The sequence below is a fragment of the Salvelinus alpinus genome, chromosome 3, assembly GCF_045679555.1.
Source record: "Salvelinus alpinus chromosome 3, SLU_Salpinus.1, whole genome shotgun sequence".
NCBI lineage: Eukaryota > Metazoa > Chordata > Actinopteri > Salmoniformes > Salmonidae > Salvelinus > Salvelinus alpinus.
The window spans coordinates 15,184,638-15,197,992 of record NC_092088.1 but is presented as its reverse complement, the minus strand read 5'-3'; the positions used below and the strand labels follow the sequence as shown (position 1 = coordinate 15,197,992).

Here is a 13,355-nt window from a genome sequence, read left to right as displayed (position 1 = left end):
ACGAAGTGTCTAATGTAAGAAACAGTGTGTAGTGTTTTGCCAGTGTGTTGCAGAACTGCAAACAAAGTGCAAAGCAGAAAATGTGTTTGGACTTTTGGTGCCTTTGTTTAAGGCATGGTTACAAAAGTTAAGGTTTTGATGCTTTTGTCTAAGCATTCACTTTCAGTGTGTTAGCAATCGGCAAAAACTGTGAGTAGTACTTTAAAGTATTTTTACTTAAGTACTTTACAACACTGCATTTTGTTACGTTACAGCCGTATTCTAAAATGTATGAAAAATGTGTTTTCCCCTCATCAATATTGTCACGCCCTGACCTTAGAGATCTTTTTTATGTCTCTATTTGGTTTGGTCAGGGTGTGATTTGGGGTGGGTATTCTATGTTATATTATTTGTATTTCTATGTTTTGGCCGGGTAGGGTTCTCAGTCAGGGACAGATGTATTTCGTTGTCTCTGATTGAGAACCATACTTAGGTAGCCCTTTTTCCCACCTGTCTTTGTGGGAAGTTGACTTTGTTTGTGGCACATAGCCTTAAGCTTCACGGTTTGTTTTGTATTGTTTATTGTTTTTGTTGGCATTTCCAATAAAAGAGGAATATGTACGCTCACCACGCTGCACCTTGGTCCTCTTCATTCAACAGCCGTGACAAATATTCACACAATACCTCATAATGACAAAGCAAAAACATGGTTTTTAAAAATGTTAGCTAATTTATTAAAAATTAAAAACAGAAATCTGACATTTACATAAGTGTTCAGACCCTTTACTCAGTACTTTGTTGAAGCACCTTTGGCAGCAATTACAGCCTCACGTCTTCTTAGGTATGATGCTACAAGCTTGGCACACCTGTATTTGGGGAGTTTCTCCAATTCTTCTCTGTAGATCCTCTCAAGCTCTGTCAGGTTGGATGGGGGGGCGTTGCTGCACAGCTATTTTCAAGTCCCGGCTCTGGCTGGGCCACTCGAGGATATTCACAGACTTGTCCTGAAGCCACTCCTGCATTGTCTTGGCTGTATGCTTAGGGTTGTTGTCCTGTCAGAGGTCCTGAGCGCTCTGGAGCAGGTTTTCATCAAGGATCGCTCTGTACTTGAATCTTGAATCTTGTTTCTCATGGTCTGAGTGTCCTTTAGGTGCCTTTTGGCAAACTCCAAGCGGGCTGTCATGTGCCTTTTACTGAGGAGTGGTTTCCGTCTGGCCACTCTACCATAAAGGCCTGATTGGTGGAGTGACCTCTGAAGCTCTATCAGACTGACCACTGTGTTATTGGTCACCTCGCTGACCAAGGCCATTCTCCCCCTATTGCTCATCTAGGAAGAGTCTTGGTGGTTCCAAACTTCTTCAAACAGTATACAGTGCATTTGGGAAAGTGTTTAGACCCCTTGACTTTTCCACATTTTGTTACGTTACAGCCTTATTCTAAAATTGATTAAATCGTTTTTTCCCTCATCAATCTACACACAATACCCCATAATGACAAAGCAAAAACAGGTTTAAGAAATATTTGCAAATGTATTAAAAATAAAAACCGGAAATATCACACACGCTAATTTACATATACATACATAGTGCATATGGTACAAAGGACATATACATACACATATTACCTTAGAACATTACATAAATATCTAACATTCTGTGCATGTGCACTGTTCCCCTCCCCAGTCCAGGAGCATCTGACCAAGCAGATTGCCATGGCGATATCTGAGGCACTACAGCCAGCTGGAGTTCCCGTGGTTATAGAGGCAGCATGAGTACTTCACACTCTCTCTCTCTCACTCAACTCGGAATGTGTTTCAAACTGCTTTAAGCTGCTTGAAGTTCTGGACTTACAAATCACATGTTATCCATGAGAGAGAAACATGGCTTTTCTGGTGTTGGTGTGTATATTATAATGATGTGTGTGTGTGCGTGCACATGTGTTTAGTGATGCGTGGGGTTCAGAAGATCAACAGTCGAACATGACCAACTGCATGTTGACCCCTGACGTGTGTGTGTGTGTGTGTGTGTGTGTGTGTGTGTGTGTGTGTGTGTGTGTGTGTGTGTGTGTGTGTGTGTGTGTGTGTGTGTGTGTGTGTGTGTGTGTGTGTGTGTGTGTGTGTGTGTGTGTGTGTGTGTGTGTGTGTGTGTGTGTGTGTAAAACTTGGTGCCTTCAGCTAGCCTCAGTTAGAAACCTGACAATCTTAAAACATTCTACTGTACATATAATACACTGAACAAAAATATAAATGCAACATGCAACAATTTCAAAGATTTTATTGAGTTACAGTTCATATAAGGAAATCACTCAATTTAAATTAGTCCCTAATCTATGGATTTCACATGACTGGGCAGGGGCTCAGGCATGGGTGGGCCTGGGAGGGCATAGGCCCACCCACTTGGGAGCCAGGCCCAGCCAATCAGAATAATGTTTTTCCCACAAATAGGCTTTATTACCCCCCCACTAGTTTATAAGTCAAAGTGTCCTACTATAGATACACTGAGTGTACAAAACATTAGGAACACCTGCTCTTTCCATGACAGACTGACCAGGTGAATCCAGGTGAAAGCTATGATTCGTTATTGATGTCACCTTTTAAATCCACTTCAATCAGTGTAGATGAAGGGTAGCAGACATGTTAAAGAAGGATTTTTAGGCCTTGAGATAACTGACATGGATTGTGTATGTGTGCCATTCAGAGGGTAAATGGGCAAGACAAAAGATTGAAGTGCCGTTGAACGGGGTATGGTAGTAGGTGCCAGGCACACTGGTTTGACTGTGTCAAGAACTACACCGCTGCTGGGTTTTTCACGCTCAACAGTTTCCTGTGTGTATCAAGAATGGTCCACCACCCAAAGGACATCCAGCCAACTTGACACAACTATGGGAAGCATTGGAGTCAACATGGGCCAGTATCTCTGTGGAATATTTCGACACCTTGTTGTCCATGCCCTGGCGAATTGAGGCTGTTCTTAGGGCAAAAGGGGGTGCAACTCAATATTAGGAAGGTGTTTGTTGTTGGAATGTTTTGTACACTGTGTTAATTTCTTAATATGTGCAACAATGTTTTCCTCTCTCTATGTTGCCATATTTGTTTTCATGAATCGTGTGTGTTCTCAATAAAAGGATATCAATACGACGGCAGTGGTTTGCCTCTTCCTTTCTGTGTAACAGGCTGGATGTGTGTATGGTGGGGTAGAGTGGAGAGCCTGAGGGCAGACGGGACATTTAAATGTCAATGACCTAGCCAACCTCTGTTCTCTAACCTGACCCTGGGTTGCACAGGAAGTTACAGCATCCTGTTTCACATCATGATGATGTCAGAGTTTCTAAACCAATCACTGTGGGGCATAAAGCTGACAGAGATCCCACGTTCACGTGCTAGTCGGAATTAGGAAACTCAAGACCTTTCCGACTAGCTAGCTGGTTGTAGTTATACATGTGCCACGTTAAACCAGTTAGAAAGTCAGAAATCTCAAGAGAAAACGACTAGCAGGTGAACACGGCAAGACAGAAGAGGGTAATGACTCGTGATCATGCCTACTGAATAAGACCATGTACACTGAACAGACAGACTTGTTGTCATGTTTTGGTCTTTCGTCTGAAACTACACAAAGGTAATAAATAATCATGTCATTGCCGTTACATATTGAATATTTTAATGCACTCAAAACATAACACTTCATATAATTCACAAAGAATCAATAAAAGGAAACTCCTGAATCAGAGCAGATTTGACACAACAGGAGAGAAACCATCAGTCCAGGTATTAAAACTAAAAGTAGTCTCCGATTTGGTGTGTGGAACAGTGCTGGCCACGTATTGCTGCTACAAAGCTGAAAATTATAGGAGCTTTACAATAGGGAGGGAAACTCTGCTCCACATCTGTCACACACACATACACACACACACACATACATACATACATACATACATACACACAGAGTAAAAACCCCTTGACTGCAACTCTGCTATGAGTGTTTTAGACAGGGGGTCTAAACAACAGGATAAAGTCGTCATTCCTCGTGCACACCTTCCTCCACCTCTATCTTCTCCCCTCTCCCTCCGGTCATCCTGGTTGGCCTGTCAGAAGCCTGTCAGACAGAGGTCTGCTTGTAGTTCTTGGTGTCCAGAACCTTTTTCCCACACATGGCACAGATACCTGAGAAACAAAAAGTGAGATTTTTTATTTTACCTTTATTTATACAGGTTTTTTCTCATTGAGATATCTCTTTTCCAAGAGAGACCTGGTCCAATAGCAGCAGGGGGAACAACATTTCAGACAAAACAACTTACATACACTAACACAACATTAAACAAAACTATAAACACACATACAGTACAACAATTACATATTACATTAAAAACACAAACATCTTGACTAAAAACAGCTGGCCTAAAAACAATTACACTCTATGATATATCCACCGATCAAGTGTTTAAACTCCACCAACGAAACTAGATCATCACATTTTAAAATGTTCAGGAGAGAATTCCAGGACCACGGTGCTGAGTAACTAAAACTATTTCTACCATGACCTGTTCTAATTTTTGGTACTGTTAGAAGCAAATCAGAATGGGACCGTAATTGATATTAATTTACTGACCTGACTAAAAAAGAACAGAGATAAAATGGCATTTTACCCAATATGGCCTTATAAATTAGTGTATACCAGTGTTTAAGCCTACGCAAGGTCAATGACGACCAGCCAACAGCGCTGTAGAGATCACAATGATGTGTTAGACGTTTCTGATTTGTAATGCATGATACACTGAATCAAGTGCTCTCAGGGTAGTGGCTGAGGCCTGCATATATATATATATATATATATATATATAAAACATCACTAAAATCTAAAACCGACAGTAATGTACATCGTACCAGCTCCTTCCTGGCCTCAAAAGAAAAACAAGCCTTGTGCCGGTAATAAAATCCTATTTTCAGCTTGAGCTTCCTTATCAAGTTCTCTACATGCACAGTGAAGCTCAGCTTATCATCAACCCACACACCCAAATATTTGTACACTTTAACTTGCTCTATAGTATGTCCAGCCAATGTAGCAATGACATGATTTGTAACATGCCTGGCATTTGAAAATACCATGCATTTTGTTTTACCCGAATTTAGAATCAGCTTTAAATCATACAGATTCTGTTGTATGATGTTAAATGCTCTTTGGGCTTTTTCAAAAGCTAAAGATAAACTACTACCACTTGAATAAAGAACCGTATCATCTGCATAAAAATGAACATCCGCTGTTTCAATAAGATCCCCAATGTTGTTGATATACAAAATGAACAACAGTGGGCCCAAAATAGAACCTTGCGGAACACCTGAGCACACCTCTATGGACTCAGATTTACAACCATCCGCCATTACACATTGTGTATGATTTAATAGGTAATTTATAAACCAATCTAGAGCATGACCAGTAATTCCACAACATGTTCACCTTTGCACTAACACAGCATGGTCCACGGTGTCAAAAACCTTCGACATATCAATAAAAACAGACACACAATGTAACTTCTTATCAAGAGCACAGTGGATGTCATTTAAAACCTTCAATGTTGCTGAAACAGTGCTGTGGCCAGACCTAAAACCTGGTTGCATTCCATTTAAGATGTTGTTTTCTTGGAAGTAGGTCTTTAGCTGCCTACTAACTAAGGACTACAGTACCTTTGACAGTACAGACAATTTTGATATGGGTCGATAGTTAGCGAGGGATCTCCACCTTTCAGGAGAGGCAGTACAAAAGCAGATTTCCATAACATCAAGCGTGAGGTTAAAAATACATGTTAAGGGGGAGCAATGATGTCTGCGGCTAGGTGTAGGAGGCGGGGGTCTAGTTCATCAGGGCCAGGGGATTTTTTAAAATCAATTTCTCTCAGGGCTTTACACACTTCTGAAACAGAGAAGGATGAAAAGGAGAACCTGGTGAAGGAGTGCACAGGGGTGTCAGGTAAATTTATAGGGGGCTCAATTATACCTTTGACCTTTTCAAATAAACTGCCTGCATCTAAAAAATGCTGGTTCAAGGCTTTCAGAATGGAGATTCTCTCAGTTACAATCTGTGTGTCGACCAACAATTGTTTAGGAAGCTGTGTATCTTTTCTGCACTCCAAACCTTTCACTACTTGCCAAAATTTGGATGGATTATTTACATTTTGTGAAGTATATTTCAGGTAGTGGTCTGCTTTCAATTTACGGATCATAGCCACACCCATATTTCGAAGATGTTTAAAAGCCATCCAATCATCTGCCAAACCAGATAAGGGAGATTGTTATCAGGTGAAAGTGTCACACAATTTGCTTCTGAAAGAGAAACCAAAATGTAATAAAACATGTTGTGTGTGCTTAGGTAGATATAATACCTTTCTTGTAGGCACAGCCCTGGCAGTAGTGAGATCCTGATTGGTGAACAGAGCTCTTGCAGATTCTGCAGATGCCAAAGCCTGACTTTCCTGGCTTCCCATAAGGATCAAACCTGTTGACATAATCATATTACTGTGACATATTACTGACCATCTACAACATCAACCCGCTCCCATCATTCAACAAAAACAACAACGGTCTTACCTGGCCTTCTTAGATGTCAGAGCCTTGTTCTCGTTCAGCTTCCGCCCTCCGCTCTCTAATAAACATAATACAATACTGTAATGAATTAGGAGTATCAAAGAATTCTAAACATTGTAATACAAAATTCTGTAACTACAATACTCTACCTGTAGTGTTTCTCGCTCCATCCTTCCATGTGTCTGGAGTTATCACCCTGCCCAGCTTCTTCTCACCTGAGAGAAAAAGAGAAGAGATAGAGGACGAGGAAGAAAAGTTAAGAAATAGGAGAAATTAAGAAAAAAGATGGGGCGAGATGGGAACACAAGCACTTCTCGTTCGTTCTCGCATACACAATAGGGCATGTTAATTACGTAGACTAAACAACAAAACAAGCCTTCTGCAATAGTTTCTAGCTAGATACTGTTGCTCAGATAAACAGAATCAGCTAACGTTAGCTAGCCAGCTAACTAGCCAGAGTAACGTTAAGATAACTGCCATCGGCTAACACAGCATCGTTTTCTAACGTAAGCTTTATAACATGGTTTACGGACATAAATTCTAATAATCCTGAAAAGGTCGTACTTACAATTGTCGCAAACCATCTTTTCTTTGTTTAGACAAAAATCAACAATTTCGCTAAGAAATTGTACCTAAATGTGTAGCTCGTGTGTCAACAAAGATTGTAAACTTCCTGTTAATCTGGGACATCCGATTCTGATTTGTTGATCTCCCAGGTGGGGTAAATCCTTATTGGCTGCCAGATATGTCAGTCAATGTAGGGTGGGTCCAAGCATCTGACCTTGCTCGGCACCGTGTTTACGGAAGTGAGTCTGATGAATGAACACTACATTATCGTCCGTGTCTATGTGAAATGTAGAAAAACTTTCACGTATAGATAATTTGTCTCATTTAGAATAGTAGCTACTGTCATATGTCTAAGGATGAAGCTAGCTAGGCCACAAAAACAGTAGCTAGCAGCCAAAAAACGTCAACGTCGCAACATCTCAGAAGCAAGAGATTCTCAATGTAAGGCGATTCAGAATATCCACTGGCACTGCTTGTATCTTCCCTAGTTAGTTTGTTTTGTGCTAATAGCTGTTAACGTTATTGCCAGGGGGTTTAGTGGTTCAAACTATTATGATGAATGATTAACAATGCAACCAGCTCTGTCTGCCAGCCCTGAGTCTGCATGTTTTAACCATGCCTTTATTGTACAGGTGGTTGTGTACTCGCCCTGTAACGGCTACGTCTTTTCCTTTCAGTCGATGTAACATGATACCATATTTCCTATCTCAGTACAGGTAGACCTGACCAGACCTCTCTCCAACACCATGTGGGACCAGGAGATCAGACAGATGGCGTCCAGCCACGCCATCATGGCGTCAGGGGTGTTTATGGCGACAGTGGTGCCAGCGGTGCTAGTGCCAGGTTTCTCTGTGTACGGGACACACCTGCTGTGGCTGTACTCTGTTGCCGGGGCCGTTGCCGTGGTCAACATCACCCTGTTCTGGCTGCTGGGGGTCAGCTCTCCCACCAAGAAACACACTATCACCTACAAGGTACAGAGGCACACACACATCTGAGGTTATGATCAGTTTTATATCAGACCAGTACTGAACAGTATAAGCTGATAATCTCCTCTTCCGCTCCCTCAGGTGTCTAGGTTGGTACGTTCCTGTCTCTACCTGCTCCTCTCCTGTCTGTCCTTCCACACTGTAGTGATCCTGTATGGAGCACCGCTACTGGAGTGAGTTCTGCCAAGAGTATGTGTGTTTCCAACTGCCACGATTGGGTGTGTCAGATTGTGTTGTAAGTCTTTGTTTCTGACTCTTTTCATTGTGTTAGGACTGCGTTGGAGACGTTCTCTCTGGCGGTGTTGTTGACCAGTCTGACCACTCTGAGGTGTGTCTGTGTCCTTGGGCCCAACGTCCAGGCTTGGATAAGAGTGTTCAGCCGACATGGGTACTACCTCTATCTACCTCTGACTCTCTCGGTCTCATGCATTTCCTGATCCTTGTATTCTCTCTTTAGTCAAACTCTCTCTCCAACTAGGGCTGGGTGATAATTCGAAATTAGAGCAAAGTTCCAAATACCTTTATCGCAAGAATCTAGGTTATGTTTTTCTGAGTGTTTGTCTTATTGGTCTCATCTCCTTTCCTCCGTCTGTGCTGTGTGCACTGTGCACCTTCCCACTTGCACATAGACACCAATCCCCTCCCCCTGTCACTCACAACAACAACAACAATGAAAGAGCATCTTCTTCCTCTCTGACAACAAGCGGTTTCAACTCGCTATTTGCGTTTGAGGTTTGGTCCAACAGAATCGGTGATATGGACACCAAAACACATTGAGACATTATTTTACTGTAATAGAGAACTTCAACTTTGTAAAGGTATCCTTTTTATGTCTCAACTCCCAAAATGTAGAACAGAGCAGAGCCTACAAGACGGGAGTATCACTGAACATGATTGTGAAAAATGTACTGTATGCTCAGTTTTTCACGTGTGGCATTGTGGTACCGCTAGCAGCATTTTAGCCAGACTGTTATGTGCTGGCTGTCTAGTCTGTGTTTTGTAAATGTGCCATGAGCATAAAAATACGTATTTATATAAGGAACAGGCAATGTTGTTCAAACAGTTGGAGACCGACAGGCGGGTGTACAGTTCCACTGTTCTACCTGGTTAGCAAGCAAATAGATACAAGTTGGCTTTAATATAAATATAAAGATTAGCTGGCTACTCACTAGCAGGTGGGCTTGTGCTAGAGAGATTGTTTGAGACCTGTGTTCATTTCCTATAATACCTGCTACCAGAAGTTGGTCATTATTAGTGGTTGTGTATGCTTCAGCTTACATTTGTTACAAAAAATGCATTTTCATAGACAGACTTGAGAGCCAGATAAGTGATTTATTGCAGCAACAACAAAAAGCAGGTTAAACTATTTTGATCAAATAATTCAATTAGGGTTGAAGGCTTATATTTAGGCCTAGGTACAATTGTACCTGAATTCATTTGATTATTCCCGACTGTTTGAAATGTAGTGTATTGATAATTAATTGTGCAACAAAGCTTATTTAGAAAATATATATATATATGTTTTTCGAGATATCGTGAATACGTTAGGGAAAAAAAGATTTTTAAGCCATGTCACCCAGCTCTTTCTCCAACTCCTTCTTTCTCTCTGCTGCTCTCTCTCGTATGTCCACTAGGAGGCAGTCTTCACAACTACATCACAAGCTTCACAATGAAGATGATTTGTGTGTTAAATATCTATATAGTGCCTATAGATAGTCTACACCCGCTTGAACTTTTGTCACATTTTGCTGGCTTAAAATGAAATCTAAAAAATTCTTCCTACATATCTACACAACCTATACTTTTTAAATTATAGAACATTTTCCAAATTAAGAAAAAAACCTAACTGAAACATAATTGGTTAAGTCTCAACCCACCTGAGTTAATACTAGGTGGAAGCTCCTTTGTCAGTAATTACCACTGTTTATCATTTTCATTAAGATTCTACCAACTTTGCACAACTCTTAGGGCAACATATATCCATAGCTTTTGTCAACATCGCTCAGGCTCAGTAAATTTGGTTGGGAGTCATTGATGGGCAGCGGTATTTAAACCTTGTCTCTGATTTTATTTTAAAGCAGATTTAAGTCAGCACTGAAACTAGACCACTCAGGAACACTCAGCACCTCTTAGAAAGCCACTATGGTGCGTCTTTTACATAAAAATGTGTGTAATTGTTCCGCAGAAAAATAAAACCCTATCATAGGATTACGTTTTCAGAAGACAGGTAGGTTTTCTTGTAACGTTTTACGTTTGCTCCTTTCATATTTCTGTTGATCCTAACAAACTCCATAGTCCCTGCCTGTGACAAGTATACCCATAACATGATGCTGCCACCACAATACACAATAGTTGTGTGTGTGTTTCAGGGCCATGTCGGTGTGGGACACCTCTCTACAGATGGTGGTCGGCTGCAGTGTTGTCGGAGCCTGGCTAGGAGCCTTCCCCATCCCATTGGACTGGGACCGGCCCTGGCAGGTCAGAACACACACAGAAAGGCCATGAGTAGATTGACACAATTCCTTACTTTCATATCAGCAAGCCTTGTCTGTTCTACACATTGATTTTCTATCTACAATTGTCTGTAGGTGTGGCCCGTCTCCTGCAGTCTGGGTGCAGTGATTGGCTACCTGACTGGGCTAGTCGCCGCTCCCGCCTGGATCCACTGGCACCGCAAACACCTCACCTACAAGATCAAGTGATGGACTGGGGAGAGAGTGAGTGAGGAAGTGATGGACTGGGGAGAGAGTGAGTGAGGAAGTGATGGACTGGGGAGAGAGTGAGTGATGAAGTGATGGACTGGGGAGAGAGTGAGTGAGGAAGTGATGGACTGGGGAGAGAGTGAGTGAGGAAGTGATGGACTGGGGAGAGAGTGAGTGAGGAAGTGATGGACTGGGGAGAGAGTGAGTGAGGAAGTGATGGACTGGGGAGAGAGTGAGTGAGGAAGTGATGGACTGGGGAGAGAGTGAGTGAGGAAGTGATGGACTGGGGAGAGTGAGTGAGGAAGTGATGGACTGGGGAGAGAGTGAGTGAGGAAGTGATGGACTGGGCAGAGAGTGAGTGAGGAAGTGATGGACTGGGCAGAGAGTGAGTGAGGAAGTGATGGACTGGGGAGAGAGTGAGTGAGGAAGTGATGGACTGGGGGGAGAGTGAGTGAGGAAGTGATGGACTGGGGAGAGAGTGAGTGAGGAAGTGATGGACTGGGGAGAGAGTGAGTGAGGAAGTGATGGACTGGGGAGAGAGTGAGGAAGTGATGGACTGGGGGGAGAGTGTGCGTTTCTGTACGTGCATATGGTTTATATGTCAGTCCTCCAGGCAGCTGACTAATTATCCCTGTAGTAATCCTGCTGTATTCCATTGGTATCTGAATATGTACTGGACTGTTGGAGTGAACAGATTCTCTCCTGTATGTTGCCTAAAAAAAGATTCCCGACTTCCCCCTTTTGACAAATAAAGTCTTAGTTCTCTACAGACGTTTTCTTTCTATTCCTCTGATTATGGTTGATCCAATAGGCTTGTAACTGGGTAATTACAGACAACAAAACAGTGACCGCCACAGCTGTGCATTACACACGGCTCCAATTACTCTAGCTGCCATCTTTCAATATCACGACTTCATTGATTCATTTTCTGTACTATGGCAAGGCTGTGTGTGTGTTGCTGTGTACTGAAAGGTAATTTGTCTTTTGTTCCTCCCTGGAGAACTGCTCCAATCTTTACCTTGTGTTCGGGGGAGGGAGAAAGGGAAGGGGGTAGAGTGTGCGGAAAGAGAGTGGGGGGAAAGAGGAGAAAAGGGGGGAGGGAGTGCAATAAGGGAGTGAGTGGGTTCTGAAATGGGCTGTGGATTGAGTCAATACTCTAATAGAGGGATTAATATTTCATGACCATTTGTCTTCAGCGGTCTGATCATACAAGCTCTCCCTCACTTTTATTACCCTCTCCCCCCTCCACACTGCCTTTTCTCTGTTTACCTCAAGCTTTCTCCCTCGTCTTGGTGACAGGTAGAGTTACTGACATGCTGTTCTCTCCAGTCACTCTCTCCCTCTCTCTAAGAGAAGGAACAATAGAACACACGATAGAGAGCTGTAGTGGGTCGTCGTGACACAATCACAGAGAAAGGGTGAAGGAGGGAGAGACACCGGATTGGACGAGGAGAGACGGGGTAGATGTATTGTATGTGTAGCCTTGTGGAATAAGCTGGGCAGCCTAGTGTCAGCCAAGCCAAGGGAACCTGTAGATGTAAAACCTTAGCAAATAAAATGAGGAAAGAGCCTGACATGTCTCTATGGCTTATAGAGGCAAAGAGGAGCATCCGGCATAACACCACAGCCAGCCACCCCCTCCACAAGAGACGAAGGGCGTCCAAGAGCCAAGTGAACAGCAGCTCAGACTGCACCAGACGGAGGTCTTTCAGAAACACACACTTACTCTGGCAGACCTGTGGTGCAGAAGTCTGTAGGCTGTATAAAGCTGTGTGGGAATAGGTCTGTCACATCCATTCTAAAGCTGTCGGTCAGAGAGAGAGCCAATGTTGTTCAGTGCATTCGAAAAGTATTCAAAGCCCTTGAATTTTTCCACATTTTGTTAAGCCACAGCCTTATTGTAAAATGGATTACATCGTTTCCCCCCCTCAATCTACACACAATACCCCATATTGACAAAGCTAAAACTGTTTTTTAGAAATGTTTGCAAATGGTAAAATAAAAACTATCACATTTACATAAGTATTCAGACTCTTTACTCAGTACTTTGTTGAAGCACTTTTGGCAGTGATTACAGCCTCGAGTCTTCTTGGGTATGATGCTACAAGCTTGGCACACCTGTATTTGGGGAGTTTCTCCAATTCTTCTCTGCAGATCCTCTCAAGCTGTCAGGTTGGATGGGGTTCAGGGTCAATCAATCAAATGTATTTATAAAGCCCTTCTTACATCAGCTGATGTCACAAAGTGCTGTACAGAAACCCAGTCTAAAACCCCAAACAGCAAGCAATGCAGGTGCAGAAGCACGGTGGCTAGGAAAAGACCCCTATAAAGGCCGGAACCTAGGAAGAAACCTAGAGAGGAACCAGGATATGAGGGGTGGCCAGTCCTCTTCTGGCTGTGCCGGGTGGAGATTATAACAGAACATGGGCAAGATGTTCAAATGTTCATAGATGACCAGCAGCGTCAAATAATAATAATCACGGGTCAAGTCCGGGCTCTGGCTGGGCCACTCAAGGACATTCAGAGACTTGTACCGAAGCCACT

At 42.6% G+C, this 13,355-nt stretch overlaps 2 protein-coding genes across 4 annotated transcripts; one reads left to right on the top strand and one right to left on the bottom strand.

The window, feature by feature from the left end:
• Positions 1-3,612: 3,612 nt before the first annotated feature.
• On the bottom strand, positions 3,613-7,341 carry LOC139570086 (cysteine-rich PDZ-binding protein). The gene is made up of 5 exons (XM_071391599.1): positions 7,122-7,341; positions 6,703-6,768; positions 6,557-6,611; positions 6,352-6,464; positions 3,613-4,138 (listed from the first exon to the last, which is right to left on the bottom strand). Exons 1-5 carry the CDS (start codon positions 7,135-7,137, stop codon positions 4,074-4,076), a joined length of 315 nt encoding a protein of 104 aa, XP_071247700.1. The 5' UTR covers positions 7,138-7,341; the 3' UTR covers positions 3,613-4,073.
• Positions 7,318-12,828, top strand: LOC139570084 (phosphatidylinositol-glycan biosynthesis class F protein-like). Of its 3 annotated transcripts, XM_071391595.1 has the most exons (7): positions 7,350-7,561; positions 7,832-8,094; positions 8,191-8,282; positions 8,381-8,497; positions 10,479-10,587; positions 10,698-10,826; positions 12,406-12,828. In XM_071391595.1, the coding sequence occupies exons 2-6, from the start codon at positions 7,867-7,869 to the stop codon at positions 10,809-10,811; spliced, it is 660 nt and encodes a 219-aa protein (XP_071247696.1). In that variant the 5' UTR covers positions 7,350-7,561; positions 7,832-7,866; the 3' UTR covers positions 10,812-10,826; positions 12,406-12,828. The 3 variants fall into 3 exon arrangements, with proteins under 3 accessions (XP_071247695.1, XP_071247697.1, XP_071247696.1); XM_071391594.1 differs by lacking the exon at positions 12,406-12,828 and having other exon boundaries at positions 7,318-7,561; positions 10,698-11,578; XM_071391596.1 differs by lacking the exon at positions 12,406-12,828 and having other exon boundaries at positions 7,332-7,561; positions 7,837-8,094; positions 10,698-11,578.
• The last annotated feature ends 527 nt before the right edge of the window (positions 12,829-13,355 follow it).